This window comes from Giraffa tippelskirchi, chromosome 7 (genome assembly GCF_054371585.1).
Source record: "Giraffa tippelskirchi isolate mGirTip1 chromosome 7, T2T-mGirTip1v1.2.pri, whole genome shotgun sequence".
Taxonomy (NCBI): Eukaryota; Metazoa; Chordata; class Mammalia; order Artiodactyla; family Giraffidae; genus Giraffa; species Giraffa tippelskirchi.
The window spans coordinates 3,665,680-3,689,382 of record NC_137281.1 but is presented as its reverse complement, the minus strand read 5'-3'; the positions used below and the strand labels follow the sequence as shown (position 1 = coordinate 3,689,382).

The 23,703-nt window shown below is 45.5% G+C and overlaps 2 protein-coding genes and 1 long non-coding RNA gene across 3 annotated transcripts in view; 2 read left to right on the top strand and 1 right to left on the bottom strand.

Moving 5' to 3' along the window:
• The first annotated feature begins 378 nt into the window (after nt 1-378).
• LOC145512093 (cationic amino acid transporter 3-like) lies at nt 379-6,143 on the top strand. The gene is given in 12 exon segments (XM_081505657.1): nt 379-746; nt 1,318-1,385; nt 1,388-1,477; nt 2,320-2,506; nt 2,704-2,834; nt 2,932-3,157; nt 3,322-3,452; nt 3,557-3,668; nt 4,818-5,005; nt 5,199-5,365; nt 5,781-5,889; nt 6,055-6,143. Coding segments are annotated over 12 exon segments (1,866 nt in total).
• PRKCG (protein kinase C gamma) overlaps nt 5,545-23,703 on the top strand; it is a 71,357-nt gene continuing 53,198 nt past the window's right edge. Inside the window, exon 1 of the mRNA XM_081505651.1 lies at nt 5,545-5,560. The gene's annotated coding sequence lies outside the window, so the exon portion shown is untranslated. The remainder of the gene's footprint in view (nt 5,561-23,703) is intronic.
• On the bottom strand, nt 19,314-22,536 carry LOC145512285 (uncharacterized). The gene is made up of 4 exons (XR_014058452.1): nt 22,427-22,536; nt 19,854-19,998; nt 19,632-19,714; nt 19,314-19,475 (listed from the first exon to the last, which is right to left on the bottom strand). It is a non-coding gene; the product is annotated as an uncharacterized LOC145512285 (long non-coding RNA).

The following is a 23,703-nucleotide window of genomic DNA, read 5'->3' as shown; positions in this document are numbered from 1 at the left end:
AATGGCTCTCTTCCTGGCATAGGTCACCTAATCTATCCGCTTTGAGCAGTTGAGAGAGAGGCAAGGAGCTTCTCCTGAGCCTGCTGGGTCTAAATTGTCTTCAGCTCAAAACAATCTCCATGTCCAAGTGGGACATTTTGGGGAGTCATATTCCCCTTCCCCTCACTTCTCTTGAAACATATTAAAGGTCTTCTTCATATTTGAAGAAACCAGAGCTCAGAGGCAGAGAACTTGTCTACTATGTCCATTTACCACCAGCTCCCCATCACTCCATGGCTTCACAGAACTGAGCTCCCAGGGCCAAGAGCAGATGGACATTCCTGATGGCTTTGTGTCTCGTTCCCTCAGCAGGCCAGAGCCTCCTCAGCTGTGTCTGGGATGCTGCGTTGGTATGTTCACCAGTTTGGTCAGAAGCTGGTCCGCAGGTGGCCCCTGGAGCTCGGGGAGGGGGCTGAGAGGTGCAGCGCTCCTCTGAGCACCCTCGACCTGATGATCTTGGGTGTGGGCAAGATGCTGAGAGCTGCCATCGACATCCTGATTGGTAACATGGTCAAGTGCATAACTGGACTGGTGATCATCATCTGCTTCTTGGTGGCCGCCTGGTTTTCTCTGCTGTCAGGGCTCTGCTATGCCGAGTTATGGGCCTGGGTACCACGCTCCGGTTCTGTGTATCTCTACAGCTACATCACCATGGGCCAGCTCTACGCCTTCGTCACGGGCTGGAACCTCATCCTGTCCTTAGTCCTTGGTGAGATGATGGGATAAGGATACTGTGGGGCTTGAGATTAGGTGACTAGAAGTGGGGATCGGGATGTTCGCTCATTCATGAGCCCTTTGTTATTGACCTTGAAGGGGGAGGTGAGTAACAGTGGCAAGAAAACCCCACAGTTTCATTCTGCTCAGCCCTCTCCTTCTTTCCTTAAACAACTGGACCAAGAATCCAGGAAGAAAGGGACCTGTAGGGAGTGGGTGAGGGAGAGGCATGGCCCGTGGGCTCATCCCTTCACCATACTGAAGTCTTTGCTCTGTTGGTGCCTTCACGGGATGTTCTCTTACACCTTGATTTAAAAATTCAACCCTCGTCTTCCAGCCCTCCATTTCCTACTTCCCTGTTTTCTTCTCTTAGATAACGTTGATCCCTTCTTCACATCGTAAATAGTTGACCTAAATTGTGAATCATCTGGGTCTTCTCTCCTCATCCCATGGCGGGGAATAAAAAAAAAAAAAATTCAGATTAGGTGTTTTGTCTATTTCCCAAAACTTCATCTCATGGCGCATATTACGGGTTCCATTAATGTCTGTTCCTCCTGCCAACACGGGCACCGCCATTTGGGCCAGGGCCTGGAGCTACATCTTTGACAGCCTCGTTGGGAACCGCATCTCCCAGTGTTACAAGGAACTTTCTCTCTGCATGTGTCCCACTTCCTGGCCAAGTACCCAGACTTTCTGGCCTTGGCCCTGGTGCTGCTGCTCATGGGTAAGACCAGGCCCAGGGATCAGATGGGAAGATTGCGGTGTGGAGAGTGGGAAAGGCCAAGGGGGCTGGGGAGCAGAATGCAAGGGGATTAGAACTGGAAAGCAGCATCTGGAATGCGAGAGACAGGAAGCCAAGGCATCGGCCGATGTTTCCCACCCTTGGCAACACTGACATTTTGGGCTGGATCATTCTTGGTGTGGGGAGATGTCCTGTACATTTTAGGGTTTTTTTTAATATTATTGTCAGGTGTTGAGTAGCACCCCTGGCCTTTATTCATTAGATACAGATGATTCCCACCCTCCAGATTGTCTCCAGACATTGACCAACAGTCCCCTGGGGAATTATTTCCTAGTGTGAATTATTACAAAATCATCCCCTCGTGAGGATTATTTACTTAGATTGACATATTTCTTCCTCTTTACTGAAACCAAAGATGTGTTTTTAATTGAAAGGAAATTCATATAACATAAAGTTATCCATCTATGATTCTTTACCAACTTTACTGAAACAAAACGGACATGCAACATTGATTAAGGTGTGTACAGCATCGTGATTCGGTAGGCCTGCGCGTTGTGAGATAATGGCCACAGTTAGAGATGAACCACTATAAAGTGTACAATTCAGGGGCAATTCCGTTTAGTACATTCACAATGTTGTGTAACAATCACCTCCATCTAGTCCCAAATACTTTCATCACAACAAAAAACAAACCCAGTATCCATTGAGCAGGCACTGTCCATCTCCCCCGTCTCAATCCGCAGCTAGTCTGGCAACCCCTGGTCTGCTTTCTGGGTCTGTGGACTTAGTTATCTAGGACGTCTCATAGTCCATCTTTCCCACAGGACTACAGGTGCTGGGAGTTCGTGACTCAGCCCTGTTTAACAAAGTGTTCACAGGCATCAACATCTTGGTTCAAAGCTTCATCATCATCTCTGGCTTCATTAAGGGAGACCCGCACAGTTGGCAGCTCACAGAACAGGACTACACGTTGAACACGTCTGAATCCAGTGCCACCTCCAGCTTAGGAGGGTGTTTCTGACCATTCTAATGCTCGGTGCGGGGGACGGTTTATGCAGAACTGGGACTATGGTGGGACTACGGAGATCTGAACTAATTGACTCAATTAATGGCATCTTGGAGCCCAGGACTCATCATATTAACCAAGGAGCTCAGAGATGGCTGAACAACCTCCTCCATGTTCTTCCTCTTTCCCTCTCTCACCGCAGGTTGGGCCCTCTGGGTTCTGGAGGGTTTGTGCCTTTTGGTGCTGATGGGGTTCTCCAGGGAGCGGTTCTATGTTTCTGCACATTTGTTGGCTTTGACGCCGTCGTCTCTAGAGGTAACCTGAGCCCTACGTGTTCCCATCTGGGGTTTGGCCACGGCCTGGGCTGCCCTTGGGCACAGGTATCACTTGGAGGTTACAGAGGAAAGGGGGTTTCGTGCTTTAACCCCAGTGCGTATCCCTGACCTAAATCCTCAGCGGTCCATCCCCTCGGGCATCATGTTCTCCATCTTCATCTGCTTTTTGGCCTGTTTCAGTGTCTCAGCGTCCCTCACCCTCATCCTGCCCTACTACCAGATCCAGCCTGACAACCCCTTATCACAGACATTTCTGCACGGGGGGTGGATTTCTGCCAGATATGTCCTGAGTGTCGGCATCATTTGTGCTATTACACACAGGTCAGTATCTTGGCTTTCTCCCCGTCTCCTGTCAGATGCCAATCCCATCCCTTGAGATTGAGAAACCAGATGGAAAGACACCTTACCCCACGTAGACCAGGGAGCAGATGCCCCGGTCTCTCCTGCTTCTGCACCTTCTCACACACTCTCACTTTCTCTTCCAGACTCCACAGTGCCATGCTCCCCATGTATCAGGTGATCTACATGATGGCAGAGGACAGGCTCCTTTTCCAGGGACTTGCCCAGGTCCGTGCCCACACAGGCGCCCCCATCACGGCCATCATGTCTTCCGGAAACCTCGCAGGTGAATAAACAAAGCCCACTCCTTCCTTGATCAACATTTTTAACGTGGATATTTCCAGTGGTTTCTCGCTCCCTCCTTCCATCTTGATTGTGCCCTCATTCTGGGGGTCATGGCATTACCCTTGGAACTCAGTGATCTCGTGGACTTCTTGTCAGTTGTGACCCTACTTGCTTACACTCTCGTGGCATTTTCAGTCCTTGTCCTCAGGTAAGACTCCACCACACCTTGACCGGGGGCCTTGGACTCATGGAGATGAATCACCTTCTGCCTTCATGCCGCTTTCTAAATGTCCTTCTAGATTTAAGATAAGAAAGTGGTGGCATAGGCTATGTAACGCGGGCTGAGTAGGGGTTGCTGTTAATATTATCCTGTTGTTGTTGCTGTTCAGTCACTAAGTCTTGACCAACTCTTTGCCACCCCATGGACTGCATCATGCCAGGCTTCTCTGAAGTGAAGGAGATACCTCCTTCACTATCTCCTGGAGCTTGCTCAAATTCATGTCCATCGAGTCGGTGATGCCATCCAACCATCTCATCCTCTGTCACCCACTTCTCCTCCTGCCCTCAATCTTTCCCAGCGTCATGGTCTTTTCCACTGAGTCAGCTCTTCACATCGGGTGGCCAAAGTATTAGAGTTTCAGCTTCAGCATCAGTCCCTTCAGTGAATATTCAGGGTTGATTTCCTTTAGGATGGACTGGTTGGATCTCCTTGCAGTCCAAGGGACTCTCAACAGTCTTCTCCAGCACCACAGTTCAAAAGCATCAGTTCTTCAGCCCTCAGCCTTCTTTATGGTCCAGCTCTTACATCCGTATGTGACTGCTGAAAAAACCATAGCTTTGATTAGACATACTTTTGTCAGCAAAGTGATGTCTCTGCATTTTAATACACTGTCTAGGTTTGTCGCAGCTATTCTTCCAAAGAGCAAGTGTCTTTTAATTTTGTGACTGCAGTCACTGACCACATTGATTTTGGAGCCCAAGAAAATGAAATCTGACACCGTTTCCACATTTTCCCCATCTATTTGCCATGAAGTGATGGGACCAGATGCCATGATCTTAGTTTTTTGAATTGAGCTTTAAGCCAACTTTTTCACTGTCCTGTTTCACCTTCATCAAGAGGCTCTTTATCTCCTCTTCAATTTCTGCCATTAAAATAGTGTCATCTGTATATCTGAGGTTGTTGATATTTCTCCGGGCAATCTTGATTCCAGTTTGTGATTCATTGAGCCTGTCATTCCTCATGATGTGCTCTGCATATAAGCTAAATAAGCAGGGTGACACTACACAGCCTTGACAGACTCCTTTCTCAATTTTGAACCAGTCCCTTGTTAATATTGCCTTAATATCTCATATTCAGGTACCAGCCAGACCTGAAGGAGAAAACAGCGGAGGAAACTGAGATGGAGCCTGAAGTTGAAGGAGGGCCTTTGGACTCTGAACCTGAAGCAGGAACCTCAAACATCCTGAAGAATCCGTGGTTCCCTCCCAGCACCATCCCCACCCAGAAATCTGGCCAGATTGTCTATGGATGTGCCTTCCTGCTCGGTGAGCAGTGGGACTTCTCTTTGGTCATATTCTGATATTGCCAGGATGGGTAGGAGTGTATATATTGTCAGTTGAGGAGTCTTGGAGATATGATGGCTCTTCCTGATGTGGACTATTTCAGGGGTGTGACCCAAGGCCCTGACATCTTTGTCTTCCCGGTCCAGCCTGTTCTCCTCCACCTTGATCCCTGCAGTTCTCCTGCTGACCATCCTGAGCCTGATCCTGGCCCAGAGGCCCAGCCAGGTGTTCTCTGGAGACCCCGTGGTCACAGCCGTGGCTGTGCTGCTGCTGCTGCTCATCACTGGGGTCACGGCCATCATCTGGAGGCAGCCCCAGAGCCCTACTCCTCTTTATTTTAAGGTAGGTGACCTTGGGATTTCCTTGGTGGTCCAGTGATTAGGACTCTGTGCTTTCACTGCCCTGGGCCCAGGCTCAATCCCTGGTCAGGGAACTAAGATCCCACAAGCCACACGGCATGCCCCCCCCCAAAAAAGGTAGGTTATTATATGTCCCCAAGCTGTCCACCTTGAGTGAATGAAGTCCGCAGGGTTTGAGGTCTGAACACTCTGTGCTGGACCAGGGAAAGGCGGGGGGGTGGGGGGGGGCTTGCTAAAACAATGGACTCTTCCCTGATCCACACTCAGAGCTTTACCAAGCCACTCTCAGTAGACTCTGAGCACTCAGCCTGAGTAGGACTGTCTTCCTGCCCACTGGGGTCGGGTCTCCCTCTCAGACGTCTGGGCTGTGCCCAGGGATGAACTGACTTTTCCCACAGGTCCCTGCTCTGCCTGCCCTCCCATTGGTGAGCATCTTTGTGGACATTTACTCTATGATGAGGATGACCACTGTGACCTGGGCCCTATTTGGCATCTGGATGGTGATTGGTAAGTGATTTTCTGGGATAAAGAGGCTTCTTGTGGGACTGAACCCAGTCCTCTTCCTACTGCCTCTGCCCTAAACTGTCAGACACCATAACAGGAGGCTTAGTGGGCATTATTCAGTGGGCTGAGCACTTTCTTTCCCTTCTCACTGTCTCATTCCCCTACTAGGATCTGTTATATACTTTGGATACAGGATCTGACACAGCTTGAAGGAGAACAATGAGCCACAGCCACTAGCCTCCACCTCCCAGACTTGAGAAAAACACCCCTGGTGCTGAGTCATCTTAACCACAGGAAACAGATGCTGTTGGAATCCCTCCATGCACCGGAGGGTCTGCTGGTTCAAAAGGGGCGCTGTGAGCCTCGGTGGGGCGTGAGGGTGAAATGCATTTAGAGCCACGTATTCATTGCCAGTGGACAAAATGATTTTTATGTTGTTTAAGTTTTAAGTAGACTTTTAAAAAAACCATAACATAGACACAGAAAAGGGCGTGCTTCATAAATGTGCAGCAAGATGGATTTTCACAAAGTACAACAATGTGACCAGCGACCAGAGGAAGAAATACAATATTAACCTGGCGCGTGAGGAACAGCTCCTTGTACCCATTCCAGCAAGAACACAGAGATGGGCACACAAGAAGGAAACACACGTAACTGTGTATTGTGTCCAGTGTTGCCCTTTAAATATTAGGCCACCAATCAATTGGAAAGGGCTGCTCTGGTGGCTCAGCTGGTAAAGAATCCGCCTGCAATGCAGGAGACCCGGCTTCGATCCCTGAATCAGGAAGATCCCCTGGGGAGGGCATGGCAACCCACTCCAGTCTTCTTGCCTGGAGAAGCCCATGGACAGAGGGATTGGCAGGCTTGGCAGGCTACGATCCACGGGGTTGCAAAGAGTTGGACACGACTGAGCTACTAACACTAATTAACTAACTAATAAGTTGAAAGTAAAAGAAAGGGAACAGATACACTGTACAGAGTAACATAAGAAAGCTAGGGTAGCTATATTAATATCAAAGTAGATTTTGAGAAAAAGAATAATAAGAGATAAAATGGAACATTTAATCAGGATAAAGGAAAATGATCATTTTATCTTTTCCCCAGCTTTATTGAGATTTAGTGTAACATAGTTTAAATGATCATTTTTCGTTACTTTTCTGTCATCACAGACCCTTACAGTCACACAATAGAGTTGATGACAATAAGTTCTTAATTGGAAAAAAAGAAAAAGAAAACTCCTGCATTGCCAGAGGTGGGGGAAGGGAGTAGGAAGTAATGGTTTATAGATAAATGGTTACAGTTGGGTAGAACTAAAAGATATAAAGGGACTTTATATATAGATATATAGGACTTCCCTGGTGGCTCAGACGGTAAAGCATCTGCCTGCAATGAAGGAGAACTGGGTTCAATCTCTGGGTCGGGAAGATCCCCTGGAGAAAGAAATGGCACCCCACTCCAGTACTCTTGCCTGGAAAATCCCATGGACAGAGGAGCCTGGCAGGCTACAGTCCATGGGGTCACAAAGAGTTGGACACGACTGGGCGACTTTTCTAAGGGGCTTCCCTGGAGGTCCAGTGGTTAAGACTCTGTGTTTCCACTGCTGGGGGCACAGGTTTGATCCCTGGTTGGGGAACTAAGACCCCACATGCTACACAATGTGGCCAAAATAAAGTCAAACTAGAAAGATAAAAAGTTGTTGTTGCAGAACAGAATGCGTGAAATCAACATCATAGACACTGAAGATGTTGGTAATAATGAAGTATTGTTTGTGAGAATGAACAGCAGCACTGGAGGGAAGGAGGTATGGCAGTCAAGAAACAATACAGCAAAACTATTAGATGAATTAAAAAGCAGATGGAGGAGGATTAACAGAATTAGTTGCAAGTTCTACTGAAATTACAGGATTCAGTTCAGTTACTCAGTCGTGCCCGACTCTTTGCAACCAGGGACTCCAGGCTTCCCTGTCCATCAACAACTCCTAGAACTTGCTCAAACTCATGTCCATCGAGTTGATGATGCCATCCAACCATCTCCTCCTCTGTCATCCCCTTCTTCTCCTGCCCTCAATCTTTCCCAGCATGAGGGTCTTTTCCAATGAGTCAGTTCTTCACATCAGGTGGCCAAAGTATTGGAGCTTCAGCTTCAGCTTCCCCAGTGGCTCAGACAGGAAAGAATCTGCTGGCCATGCAGCAGACCCAGGTTTGATCCCTGAGTTGGGAAGATTCCCCTGGAAGAGGAAATGGCAACCCACTCCAGTATCCTTACCTGGAGAATTCCATGGACAGTCCAGAGGAGCCTGGTGGGCTACAGTTCATGGACTTGCAAAGAGTTGGACAAAATTACAGGGTTAGGAGATAATGAATGGAGACTGGAACTGTTAGGTGAAACTTAGGAGGAACAGGTTGACATCACCTGATTATCATTCCTCCCTTACTGATGTGGGACAACCAGATATCCTGGGCCGTTAATACCCAATGTGCTGATAGGCAATGCAGAACACTGCCCATGAAAGAGACTTGATAAAAGCTGAACCAGAATGTAACCAAGTTTCTAGATCAACGACAGCTCATGGCAGATGTGAGGGATAGATTCAGATTTCAACTGAGGACACAGTCAGCCAAAACCATAGTGTGGGAAAAATGGTGCACTCTCTATAACAATTAAATAATATGACCCAAAGTGGAGAGTTAATACAGGCGTACCCTGGAGATATTGCTGGTTTGATTCCAGACCACCACGATAAATAAAATATGGCAATAAAGGGAGTCACATACAAATTTTTTTGGTTTCACAGTGCACATAAAAGTACAAAGTACATAGAAGTACACTGCAATCTACTCAGTGTACTACGACATTCTGCTTAAAAAAACAATATACATCCCTTCATTTAAAAATATTTTATTGCTGGAAATTCCCTGGCAGTCCAATGGTTAGGACTCAGTGCTCTCTCAGCCAGGGCCAGGTTCAATCCCTGGTCAGGGAACTAAGATCCCACAGGCTGAACGGCCAAAAACATACTTTATTGCTAAAAATGTTAACCATCATCTGACAACCCAGTGTTGCCGCGAAACTTCAATTTGCAAAATATGCAGCATCTGCAAAGCAGAAATAAATGACATATGCCTGTAACAGTGTATTGTGTATACATATTTAAATATATGTGTAATTAATACAGATAAAATCTGTACTCCTATAAAATATTATGTATAAAAACATATATTTTAAAGTTCATCATTTATCTGAAATTTGCTATATGTAGGTGTCTTTTTTTTTCTCTTGGACAATGGCTTGAATTTTATTCTTGTCCTTATTTCAGCTCCAGCCAGCCAGATAGCTTTCCTGAAAACAGCAGAAATTTCAGGGACTTCCCTGGTGGTCCAGTGGTTAAGACTCCACACTGCCAGTGCAGGGGGCCCAGGTTTGATCCCTGGTCAGAGAACCAGATCCCACCTGCTGCAATGCAGACTGCATGCTGAAACCACAGAGCCCATGTGCTGCAGCTAAGACCCAGGGCAGCCTGTGAAGTTTAAAAATTAAAATTTAAATTAGAGAAACACTGAAAATTTAAGTTTTTATATATAGACTGGATAAACAACAAGGTCCAATTCTATAGCACAGATGACTATATTCAATGTCCTATGACAGGACTTCCCTGGTGGCTCAGTGGTGAAGAATTTGCTTGCAATGCAGGAGACATGAGTTCGATCCCTGGTCCAGGAAGATCCCACATGCTGCAGGGCAGCTAAGCCCCTGGGCCACAACTATTGAGCCTGCACTCTAGAGCCCAGGAGCCGCAATTACTGAGCCCACGTCCTGCAACTACTGAAGCCACGTGCCCTTGAGTCCAAGCTCTGCAACAAGAGAAGCCACCGCAGGGAGACGCCCGCGCACCGCAGTGAGGAGTAGCCCCCACTCGCTGCAACTAGAGAAAGCTTGTGCAGCAACACAGACTCAGCGCTGTCAAAAATAAATATGGACATTTTAAAAATATATATCCTATGACAAACTGTAGTGAGAAAGGACATTTTTAAGAGAATGTTTTGCTAGAGCAGAAATTAACACATTGTAAATCAATTATACTTTCAAAAAAAAAAGAAAAATTACAAAATATAATAAAGTTATTCTTTCATAGTTCTGGAGGCCAGAAGTCCAAAACCAGTGTCACCAGGCTGAAACCAAGGTGTTGGTGGGACCACACACACCCCTGGAGCTTCTAGGAGAAAAACGGGTGCTTGCCTTTTCCAGCTGCTGGGAGCTGCTGGCTAGTGGCCGCTTCCTCCAGCCTCAAGGCTGCAGCGTAGCATCTTCCAGTCTGTCTCGGTCCCATTTTCTCAGGTGCCTTGTATTTTCATTTACTGACTGTCTCACCCCTTGGTGTCTGTACGTGCTCTCTGCATTCCAACCTCCTCTTCTCATGAGGACCTATTCATCATGGGTTAGTACCACCGTGAAAATCACAAAATGTTGTAGGTGGGTGTCTCAAGGTAAGTTACGAAGGATTTTTCAAAATGATTATTATTGGTCTGGATTGATTAGGGGGATAAAAGAGTTGCAAAAGCAGGAGACGGAGCGAATCGTGAACCTGGTATTCCACCGGAATTCCTAAAATGGGTGGCTGTCACAGGTAGCCAGGGGTCAATGAATGGTTGTGAGCGGGGCGACAAGGTGAAGAAGGCATCTGGGGAGGTGATTAAGCATCTGCTGTCTTCCCAGGGACAGTGATGCAAATGGAAAGGCAGTGATTTCTTACCTCTGTTTTCCTCCGCAGTACCTCCAGGGGGTTCCCCATGGGTCATGCCTCAGGGACCCAGAAAACTTTGAAAACTTCTAATTATCCCTAAGGGACTGATTAACTCAATTTCCTTCAAACTCTATTCAAGGGAATGCATGTAGGGGCTAAAGTTGTGGGGAGAGTTGTCTTTTCCTCACCCTTGTTTCTTTTCTCCCCAAGAATGGAATATGGGGACTTCCCTGGTGGTCCAGAAGCTAAGATTCTGTGCATCCCAATGCAGGAGGCCCAGGTTCAACCCCTGATCAGGGAACTAGATCCTACATGCCACAGCAAAAGTTCTCCCATGCCATAACTAGGACCTGGAACAGCCAAAAAAAAAAGAATGGAATATGACCAGTCTCCATAATTTAATTTTCTATTCTCCCACTTGTTTTTCAGTAGAATGATGAGTCCGAAATAAACAAATAAACAAACAAAATCACTGGATTTAGGGAATTGGTGTTTATTTATTCATCTTGTGTGTCCAAGTTTTAGCTCTGTAACAATCACCAGAGTGATAGTCTGTGGATAGCATTAAAATCCCCTAGAGTGGGTGTGTGTAAATTTTCAGCCACCAAGCTACACCTCCTTTTTTCTAAAAATATCTCAATCAGGACTTATTTGGTGAAAAAAAATCTTAAAGTGATCAGTCAGTGGTAGAACTTCCCTGGCAGTCCAGTGGTTAGGGCTCCACACTTAATGCGGAGGGCTGGGGTTCAACACTTGGTCAGGGAACTAAGATCTCACATGCCGTGTGGCATGGCCAAAAAACTACAAACTTTTTTTAAAAAGGACTTCCTTGGTGATCCCGTAGTTAAGACCCTGGTCAGGGAAATCCACTTGCCATTCAGTACAGTAAAATACGTATACGTATGTGAAAGTATGTCAGTCACTCAGTTGTGTCCAACTCTTTGCGACCCCATGAACTGCAGCCCATCAGGGTCCTCTGTCCATGGAATTCTCCAGGCGAGAATACTGGAGTGGGTTGCCATTCTCTTCTCCACGGGATCTTTCCCACCCAGGGATCGAACCTGGGCCTCCTGCATTGCAGGCAAATTCTTTACTGTCTGAGTCACCAGGGAAGCCCTATACATATACATGTAAAATCTCAATCAATCATCATTTGGGGGAATTGATTCTTACCAATATATTACGGAGACTGAGGGCTGTCCGCTACCTATTCGCTTCCTGAGAATGTTCTATCTTAGTGGGTACACGGCTACTCAGAATAAAAACTACATTTCCCAGCATCCTTTGCAGGTGGGTATGGCCACTTGAACAGCTTCTAGCCAACCAGGTGTGGGCTGCAGTGTTTCGCCGGCTTCAAGTTCGTCCCTTAAAAAGAAACAAACTTCTTCCCTTGTTCCTATTTCTTCCACTTTGCTGATTGGAATATGGTCATAACTGGTGAGCCATCCTGAATCACACTTGCCCACATTCTCTTCTTCACCTCCCGTTTAGAACTCACTCTATGGTGTCTGGTAAGAAATCAAAAGTACAAGCCTAAGGAAAAATATTCAAGACTTTGAAATGGACTGAAAATATGACTGGGTGTCTTCAGTGAAAACAAGCACATCCATTTGGCTTATTTGATCCTTTGGGGTGTCTGGAACTTTCTAAATCTTTGAGCTATTTCCACCCTTTCTTTTTATTTATTGCTTTACTGTTGGTTGTGTCGGGTCAGGTCTTACTTGCTCAGTGGCACGTGGGATCTTAGTTTCCTGACCAGGGATCAAACCTGCTCCGCCTGCGTTGGAAGGCTCGTTCTTCACCACTGGACCACCAGGGAAGTCCCACACGCTATCTATCCATCTACGAAGAACATTTCAGTTGCTCCATGTCTTTATGGCCACTCCTACTTGAACCCCATATTTACATGCGTTGAGTGACAACATGCATCCCAATTTCGGAAATGCTAAAGTTGAAAAAAATTATTCATGCAGAAAAACTTCCCATCCAGTTAGTTTTAGGAAAAATTTAACGATCCAAAGTGGGTACTTAAGACTCAGGCTCAGTGCTAGCCCTCCTGATAGCTGTAATGTTTCACACCTGAAGGGACTCAAGAGACTCGAGGAAACAGGAGGGAAGTTAGGAGTCAGCTTTACATGAGAGCAGATAGAGGCTTTAGTTACCTAGTGAATAGTGCCTGCAAATCAGAAAGAATTTTACCTGATTGCCTACCAGTCGACTAGGGAAAGAGAAATTAATTTAATTTGGAGCTTTCTCGGATGGGGGTAGTCAAAGTTTGAGTTATTTTCCACGGGGACTATGAAGAGTGCCCCTGTTTTAATTTTATATAGGGACCTCCGGCCTCTGTCTCAGGGCACCAAGCCAGGACCGGCCGGAGACTGCAGAGAACGCCTGTCACCACAAGAGGGCGCTCCGACACAACAGGCGCGGGCACAGCCAGGCCTGCACCAGGAGGAGGGGAAACCGACCAGGTGTTTCCTATCATTTTTTAAACTGAAGTATAGTTGATGTGTATGGCTTCCCTGGTGGCCTTTTTTTGAGTTTTATAGAGGGACCCGTGACCGCTGTCTCAGGAAGCCAAGCCAGGCCTGCCCTGAGACGGCAGAGAACGCCTGTCGCCACCAGAGGGCGCGCCAACACGACAGACGTCAGCAAAGCCAGTCTTAGGCCAAGAGGAAGGGAGACTAACATCTGTTGCCAATATATTTCCTTTTTTAACTGAAATGTAGTTGATACACAATACTGTGGTGTTTCAGGTGACAGCAGGTTAGTTCACATTTACGTGTTTACATGTATGTATTCTTTCATATTTTATTCTTAATTATAGGATTATTAAAAGACATTAAATACAGTAAACTCTTCATCTCTATGTTATGTACAGTGGTGTGTATCTGCTAATCCCAAATTCCTAATTTGCCCCTCCCTCCCTTTCCACCTTTGGTTACCATATGTTGTTTTCTGTGTTTGTGACTCTGTTTTGTACAGAGATTATTTGCATTATTTTTTAGATCACACATATATGTGATACCAATATAATTTTGTCTTTCCATTCCTGCCTTACTTCGCTTACTATGAAAATCTCTAGGTCCATCCATGTTGCTGCAAATGGCAATATTTCTTTCTTTTTAGTGGCTGAGGAATATTCCACCGGACATATATACCACACTTATCCATTCGTCTATGAAGGACATTTCAGTTGCTTCCATGTCTTTATGACCACTCCTTCTTGAACCCCAATAGTAAGATGCCTTCTGTGACAACATGCAACCCAATTTGGGAAATGCTAAAATTGAAAGAATGTGCATGTAGAAAAACTGCCCATCCAGCTAGTTTTAGGAGAAATTCTGTTGTTCAAAGTGAGTACTTAAGACCCTTGGGACCCGTGCTAGCCCTCCTGATACCCCTCTAACGCCCCACACCTGAAAGTACTCAAGAGATCTGATGAAACACAAGGGAACCTAAGCATCAGCTTTTGCATGTGAACAGATGGAGGCCTAACTTACCTCGTTAAAGTACCTGAAACTCAGAAAGAATTGTATCTTCGTTGCCTAGTCTTGATTAAGCAAGGGAATTTTTTTTTCAATTTGGAGCTTCCATAGATGGTGCTAATCAAATTTTGAATTATTTTCCACGGGGACTATGAAGAGTGCCCCTGTTTTAATTTTATACAGGGACCTCTGACCTCTGTCTCAGGGCACCAAGCCAGGACCGGCCCGAGACTGCAGAGGACTCCTGTCACCACGAGAGGGCGCTCCAACACAACAGGCGCGGGCACAGCCAGGCTTGCACCAGGAGGACGGGAAATTGACCAGGTGTTTCCTATAATTTTTTTAACTGAAGTATAGTTGATTTATAGGGCTTCCCTGGTGGCTCAGCTTGTAAAGAATCCGCCTGCAATGTGGGAGACCTGGGTTCGATCCCTAGGTTGGGAAGATCCCCTGGCGAGGGGAAAGGCTCCCCATTCCAGTATTCTGGCCTGGAGAATTCCAAGGACTGTACCGTCCATGGGGTTGCAAAGTCGGACACAACTGAGAGGCTGAGCGACTGAGTTGATTTACATTATGTTAGTTTCTGGTATTCAGCAAGGTGATTCAAATATAAATATGTCTATTCCTTTCTTCTGTTCTTTTTTCATTATAGGTTACTGTTGTGCTATGTAGTAAATCCCTTTTGATTTATTTTATATATGACTGTGTCTGTTAATCCCAAACAACGAATTTCTCCCTGCATCGTTCCCCTCTTTGGTAACCATGTGCTGTTTTCTGTGTTTGTGACTCTGTTTTGTAGAGAGATTTGCATTATTTTTTAGATCACATATATGTGATACCAATATAATATTTGTCTTTCCATTTCTGCCTTACCTCACTTAGTCTGAGCAAAAATCTCAAGGTCCAATCATGTTGCTGCAAATGGCAATATTTCTTTCTTTTTAGTGGCTGTGGAATATTCCACCAGACATATATACCACATTTATCCATTCATCTATGAAGGACATTTCAGTTGCTTCCATGTCTTTATGGCCACTCCTTCTTGAACCCCAATAGTAAGATGCCTTCTGTGACAACATGCAACCCAATTTGGGAAATGCTAAAATTGAAAAAGAATGTGCCTGTAGAAAAACTGCCCATCCAGCTAGTTTTAGGAGAAATTCTACTGTTCAAAGTGAGTACTTAAGACCCTTGGGACCTGTGCTAGCCCTCCTGATACCCCTCTAACGCCCCACACCTGAAAGTACTCAAGAGTTGATGAAACACGAGGGAATCTAAGCGTCAGCTTTTGCATATGAGCAGTGGAGGGTTAAGTTACCTAATTAAAAGTACCTGCAAGTCAGAAAGAATTGTATCATCATTGCCCAGCAGCTGATTGAGACAAGAGAAACTGTTTTCAATTTGGATCTTCCATGGATGATGGTAATCATATTTTGCATGATTTTCCAAGGGGACTATGAAGAGTGCCTCTGTAAAATTTTAATTTTATAGGGGGACCTCAGTCTCCGTGCGCCAAGCCAGGACTCACGGAAGACTGCAGGAGATTGTTTGACCACCAGAGGGCGCTCCGGCACTGCAGGAGCGAGGAAAGCCAGTCCTGCAGCAGAAGTGAAACCAAGTGTTGCCTGTAATCTTTTAAATAACACACCCCTGAGTCAAGCTGAGTGAGAGCAAATAGAAACAATCTCAACGGACAGTGGTTTTCCCCGCCAGGCAGCAGAGTAGATAAGTTCGTATATCTTAGTAACACATTGAGAAATACAAGTGTAGGGATTGCATTGTTCCCTTAGCCGAAGGGGGGAAAAACAAACCTCTGAATTGTGAAAACCCAGCCATTACCAGCTAGAGGGTAAAGCAGGTTCACAAGGTCGGGTGTCAGTTTGGAAATTAAGATGGTCACGTGTTTAAGATCCTTCGCAGGGGTTCCATACCTATTCAGCCAGCTTTTTGTGTCGCGTTTTCAATGCTGATGAATAAAATGTGTAAATTAAAGGCAAGGCAAGCAAATACTGTCTTAGTTTGGAAGGAGGAAGGGGGAGAAAGAAAACACCAGCTAAAAAGGGTCCATTCTTCTTTCACTAGTTCATGGCTGTATCAGTGCATTGTGCTACCTGGAGATCACCCACCCAGGTGTGTGAGCCAGGGGCACGATTTTCTCAGACAATCCCAATGGGAGTCAGTCAGGAAGAAAGTCAGAGCTTTTCATCCCACTAGGAGACAAAACGGATTGTGGGAGTGTCGCCGCCAACCTGACCACAGGACCCTCTTCTAGCCCAGCTCAGGTGTTATCGCCTGTGCCTGAAAGAATGCCTGAAAACCTGTAGATGTGCTTAGAACATTTGCAAATTAGTGTACTGAGGCGCTTAAAGCTGAATTCCTTTCACCTGTTGGCTCTACGGGTTGTTCAGTCGCTCAGTCGTGTCCGACTCTTTGCGACCCCATGGGCTGCAGCACCAGGCCTCCCTGTCCTTCACCATCTCCCAGAACTTGCTCAAACCCATGTCCATCGAGTCGGTGATGCCATCCAGCCATCTCATCCTCTGTGGTCCCCTTCTCCTCCTGCCCTCAATCTTTCCCAGCATCAGGGTCTTTACCAATGAGGTGGCTCTTCGCATCGGGTGGCCAAAGTATGGGAGCTCTATGGTACTTGGAACAATCTCAAGGCAAGTGAGTGAGATCTCATTAGATTTTCACAAAATGGAAGATGTGTTTTTCTGTGCTAAATAGCATTGAAGATAGTGGGCATTCTTGTCTCATCCTTGATTTAAATTTAGACTCTAGTGTTATTTGTATTACAGCCTCTGATATTTGCTCATTGACATCCTGAATTGGGGGTTATCAATCAGTATTTTAAAGAACTATCACTTCCTATTTGGTTATGTGTTAAAATGAATAAATATTAAATTGTGTCAAGCGTATCTGGGAATGATCATGTGATTTTTCCCCCTCTTAGGTCAGTTAAGAGGATAAATTTCATTCATGATTTCCTAATTTTGGCCATCTTTGCATTTTTAGGATAAACCCTAGTTGGTCAAGAGCTTTTTCTATTATTTTTTAAATTTTTGGCTGCTCCACGCTACATGTGAGATCTTAGTTCCTCAACCAGGGATCAAACCCACACTGCCTGCCCTGGAAGCACAGTCTTACCCACTGGACCACCAGGGAAGCCCCCTTTTTAAAAAAGATTTTTGGCCACTCCACGAGGCGTGTGGAGTTTTTTTAATATACTGATAAATATCATACAATTTTTAAGCACTCCCTCCTGAAACAAAGTATGTAGTCAAAAATGTAATGCTAATCTGATTTCCTTTCCCTTCTAAATTAACTCGATCTGTTGCTTGGATGTGCAAATAATTATTTTCCCCTAAAAACACAAATGAGTAGTTTTCGTAGACTGTGTATTACTGACGAGTCTTCTTGGCCAATTTCCTACTTACATACTTGGCCCTTCAATTTCAAATTCTCTCTTTCAGGAAAGTTTATTAGATCATGGTTTCTATTACTTGTTTTGTTCCATTGTTTGGGTTTTCTTCTTCAGCTATTTCTATTATGGTATTTTGGGTCGTCTTTGTGTCTCACTCATTTTTATAACTTTTCATCTCCATTTGAACCAGATTTTTTTCTTCTTTCCATCATCAATTTCACTTGCTCTGCTTTCTGTGAGTCTGTTTATTCTCGCGTTTCTTAGGGCTTAGCTGGCATATTGTAAATGCCTTAAGTTTCTAATCCCTTTTTGACCCTTGTCAGCTCCTCTTTACATGTCATCTTTTCCCTCACTCGTCTCCTTTCTGAGATTTCCTAACTTTAGATAGATGTTGGTTTCTTTGGTTTTCTTTCTTTTTTCTTTTTTTGGCTGTATGCAGCCTGTGGGATCTTAGTTCCCCGACCAGGGATCAAACCTGTGCCCCCTGCGCCGAAATTGCAGAGCCCTAGCCACTGGCCCACCAGAGAAGCCTCTGTTTGTTGTTTGTTCATAACTGCTTTTGTTTCATTACTGTGATTTAGAATAAGAAATATGTGTTTGGGTGAGCCCATCTGCTTGTATTCTAGGGTTCCCTGGGATTCACTTATTGCTGGGTGGGCTCTTTCCTAGGGAGAGCGGGGGTGTTTGGTTTGTGTTTGGTTTTAAATAAAGGAATTAGGGAGATTCTAAAACAAGTCATCCTTACTTTTAAATTTTTTTTTAATTTTTAAAATTATCGAAATATGGTCGATTTATAATATTGTATTAATTTTTGCTGTACAGCAAAGTGATTGAGTTATACATTCTTTTCCATATTATTGTCCAGTATAGTTTATCACTGGATATTGAATGTGGTCCCCTGTGCGATACAGTAGGACCTTGTTGTTTATCCATTCTGTATATAATAGCTTACATTTACTCACCCCAAACTCCCAATCCGTCCCACCCCTCACAACCACCAAATCTGGCCTCTGTGCCTGTGAGTCTGTTTACATTTCATAGATCCGTTCATTTGTGTCATATTTTAGATTCCACATATACGTGATATCATATGATATTTGTCTTTGTCTGACTCACTTCACTGAGTATTATCTCTAAGGGGACTTCCCTGGTGAGAGACTCTCGCTGTCAATGCAGGGGGGACCAGGTTCAATCCCTGGTCAGGGAGCTAGATCCCACGTGCCGCGACTAAGACCTGGAACAGCCATGACAATATAAAAAATAAATAAATATTTTTAAAACAATAACCTCTAGGCCCATGCATGTTGCTGCAAGTATCATTTTTAAAAAGTCACTCTTACCTCTCTCTAAATGTATTCATTATTCCTCAGAAATGTATTCTTGATTTCCATTCATTCATTCGTTTATTCATCAAATACCCATGCCCCTACCACATGCACAGACATTCACGTAGATACATATGGTTTGATCGACAAGTCTGTATCAGATGCTAACAAGACCCAGCAAGGAGCTTGGAACATACAGCAGATGCTGCCCATACATTGCAGAGCGAAACAATTACTCATGTTTTCTCGTCAAATTGAAGGCCCAGGAAGAGGAGTATAAACAGTTGGCACGTGGTTCCGCTGTTTCTAGAGCTTTTCTCACAGTGCATTTTGAACATCTGGGTGTTGAGTCAGCCAGTTATATCAGATTATATGGCTCCCTCCAAAGTCCATCCCATTTGTATCCACCCCCGTCTTCCGTTGCAAGGTCTGGAACAAGAAAATCTACTGAATCAGGAAACTGTTTAATTAATCCACTGTTAATTGGGGGAAATAAGGCTTTGCATTTTGCTCTGAACCAGGGTTTCTCAGCTTCCTAGGTGGCTCAGTGGTGAAGGACCCGCCTGCCAATGCAGGAGACGTGGGTTCGATTCCTGGATAGGGAAGATCCCCTGGAGGAGGAAAGGGCAACCCACTCCAGTATGCTGGCCTGGAGAATCCCATGGACAGAGAAGCCTGGTGGGATACAGTCCACGGGGTCGCAGAGAGTCGGGCACGACTTAGAGACTAAACAGCAACATCAACAAAATCTCCTTCCGCTGCCTCACCTGCTCCCTCCCACGGAAACCGCAGGAAGGACTCCTCCTCCATCTCGTCCTCACTCCTCTCTGCCTCCAGGCCGAGCTGGGATCTGGGAAAGTAACCCTGCTGTTTTCACGGCTGGCATTTCTGACACCAAACGTGTTGTTGTTTTTTTTTCCCCACACAAACACCCAGTTCTCCATTCCTCCAGACCTCTAATGAGTAGCCCCAGCCACCCATCATCTTACCATCATTAACATACAGAGGGGCATTCTCAGGACTCTGGAGATTCTGAGCTGTCTTGGACGAAGACCAAATATTGAAACAAATGATGCTCTTCTTACTCCCATCTCTCAGGAAATGACAAGGGTTTCAGAAACTCTGTGTCAGGAACTGGGAACAAAGATCAAATACATATTTCTTACTGTATAATAAACTACATCTTCAATGGCAGTGGTCCCCTGGTCTGGGGGCTTCACCATACCTGGATAAGCGCAAAGCCAATATTTTAGAACAAGGAGCAAGGACTTCCCTGGTGGAGCAGTGGATAGGAATCCACCTGCCAAAGCAGGGGACACAGGTTCGATTTCTGGTCTGGGACGATCCCACATGCCGCAGAGGAACTAAACCCGTGCACCGAAACGACTGAGGCCACACGCCCAGAGCCCGTGCTCCGGAACAAGAGAAGCACTGCCATGAGAAGCCCACAAATCACAGAGAAGAGGAGCCCCACTTGCTGCAACTGGAGAAAGCCCATGCAAAGCAGCAAAGACTCAGCACAGCCAAAAATAAATTAATTGAAGGAAGTTGCTAAGAGAGTAGATATTTAAAAAAAAAAAAAACAACAGGGAACAAAATTATCCTCAGTTGAAAAACCATTGTTCTAAATTTACCTGTCAAAGTCATTTACTTATTTTAAACACAGAATAACTTTGCAAGGAAGAATGACTTTATATATGTTCCAAATTTTAAGATAATCTATGCAATCTTCCATTCTGGTACCTGTTAGAGTCATTTATTTATTTTATGCACAAGATAACTTAGCAGGGAGGTGTGACTTTATATTTGTTCCAAATTCTAAGATAATCTATGCAGTCTTCTACACCAGTTAAGATACTTACAACTACATCAGCAGGTTACATAACAGTCAGTGGTTCATTATCCCAAGCTTGTTTAGCAAACTTACCTTCGTTTCAAACACATGGTTAGCAGCTTTCCATCAGCAGAATTTTTCACCACAAACATACTCACATAGTTGCCTGTTACTAACAGTCATCATTTCAAGTTTATAAACCTCAAAACTATTTAAAATAATTTAAAGATGTTGTAAAAGTGTTTATCTTTTGTGATGGCGGTTTATGGAGGAAATGTGTTTGGATTCTAATTTTAAGACACTGAGTATGTAAATATTTGCTAACTTTTTTTTTTTTTTTTTGCTATCTACACAAATGACTATCCCAGTGCTCACATGGGTCAGCCATTTCTGTACATAGAGATTGTCTGCTAAATGAGGAAAGAATCTGAAAAAGAATGGATGTATTACTCTGGGTGTATCCATGAAGGTGTTTCTGGGGGAGATGAACATTTGAACCAGTAGCCTGAGAAAAGCAGATTGCCCTCTGTGGGGAGGACCTCATCCAATCAGGTGAGGGCCTGACTAGACCAAGGCTAAGAAAGAAAGAATTCCTTCTGCCTGACTGCCTTTGAGCCAGGACATTGGTGTTTTTTCCTTGCCTCTGGACTCAGATTAAAATATTGGCTCTTCTTTAGCCTGCCAGCCTTTGAACAACCTCTGGGAGCTTCCCTGGAGGCTCAGATGATAAAGAGTCTGCCTGCAGTGCCAGAGACCCAGGTTCAACCCCTGGGTCGGGAAGATCCCCTGGAGAAGAGAATGGCTACTCACCCCAGTATTCTTGCCTAGGAAGTACTATGGACAGAGGAGCCTGGCGGGATACTGTCTATGGGGTCACAAAAGAGTCTGATGCGACTGAGTGACTAACAGTTTGATTTCACAGCATCAGCCCTCATTGGTCTCCAGCTTGCTAAAGGCAGATCTAGGGACTCATCAGTCTCCGTAACTGCACGAGTCAATTCCTTACAATAAAATCACTCTCGATACAGTTATAGATACACACACAAATAACCATGCTTATGGGGCTCCCTGGTGGCTCAGTGGTAAAGAATCTGCCTGCACTGCAGGAGACGTGGGTTTGATCCCTGGATTGGGAAGATCCCCTGGACAAGAAAATGGCAACCCACTCCAGTATTCTCGCCTGGGAAATTTCATGGATAGAGGAGCCTGGAGGGCTACAGTCCACGCAATCGCAACAGAGTGGACACGACTGAGCGACTAAACAGCAAGACAAACCGTGTTATCGTCATCCTAAGAGCTTTGTCCACTGGATGAGCAACCTTTCCAAGCGTAAGAGCACAAATTCCCAAATGAGTTTGTCTCCTTCCCAGAGCACCTTTAGCCCAGATGCCCAGGCTATGCTCACTGGCTCCCCAGAAGGTCCACAGACGGGCCCTTCTTCCTTCAAAGCATGGATCTGCATGCCTCCATAACAACAATCTAACAACCCTAAGAACAGTGCCTCTCTTCTGACCTTTTTACCATGTTCCAGGCATTCTTCCAAACCTTTCAGAGGCTGAGTTCTGAACTCTGAATGGGAACTATGACTCTACCACACCCAGTCTGGAATGTAGAGTGTCTGAGTCCACGCCCACGGGGAAAACCTCTCTGAAACCTTAGCAATCCATTTCTCAAGGGCATATTGACCGGGCCCAGGATTTTACGGATAGTATAAATGAGTAAGTCAACCTGTTCCTGTTTCATGGACGCTGATGGGAGATAAGAGACCCCTGGTCAGAGACAAAAAGACATCACAGCAGGCAGCAGGCCCACCGTGTTCACATCAGTTCTTGTCCCCAAATTCCCCTGGGCGACACAGAGGTGCCCACCTGGATCCCGCAGCCGTTTGTGTCATAGCTGAAGGACACTGAGCTTGGGGGACTCCATTTCCATTCAAGCAACCCTGCTCTTTGTTTGAGAAGGAGACGTTCCCTCATCCTCTGAGGCTGCTTGCGGCAAATGCCACCCTAAGAAATGGCCAGGTAAAGAGGCAAGTCCTTGGATTCCTGACATACCCAAAGACAACATGCGGGGATGTTCAGGTTCACAACGGATTGCTCTTGGGAGAGCAGTGGGACAACAGTCTTCCATCTGTGTGTGTGTGTGTGTGTGTGTGTGTGTGTGTACATGCACGCTCAGCCGTGTTGTCACAGAAATCAAGCAACACACTCAGGAGAGTTGGAGAACTCGGGTTTATTATGCCGGCGGGCCCTGAGGAGTTAACACTCCAAGCTCTGAGCTCTGAACAAAGGGATTACAGAGTTTTTATGACAGACTGTAGCCCGCAACACTAACTGTTTATAGGCTGGTTTAAACTAAGGGGTTTAAACAGCGGTCAAGATGGGGAGGGGGATGTCTAACCTGGACAGGCATGATGAAGCAGGTCTGCAGGGGCCGGGATTGCAAAGAGCAGGGCAAGGGTGAGTGAGATAAACTCCAGTTTCTAGTATTGCAAGTCCCCACTTTCTGAGACTAAATGACCTACATGATCTAGATTTTGCCAGGGCAAGCTGAGTTACAGAGGCAGAAGGAGCAGGAGGTGATGTAAAACTTTAACTTGTCAGTGTCTGACTCTCTGCAATCCTATGGACTCCAGTCCAGCAGCCTCCTCTGTCCATGAGATTCTCCAGGCAAGAATCCTGGAGTGGGTTGTCATGTCCTCCTCCAGGGGATCTTCCCAACCCAGGGGTTGAACCCGCGTCTCCTGCATTGGCAGGCGGGTCCTTTATGAGTGTGCCACCTGAAAAGATTGTTTTATCTTTCCTCGTTGCGTCATGTCTTTGCTGATTTTCCCGGGCTCTGTCTGTGGGCTCGTGTGGTTAATTAGCAGCCTCCCCTCATAGAAGAGGCGCCCCAAGAGAACAGAGGCTTCGTTTCCTTCGTGGTTTTATCTGCAGAGCCCGTTACAAGGCACAACGGACTCTATAAATATGGGTGGAGTAAAAGAATCTCCTGTCAGCTCTCTG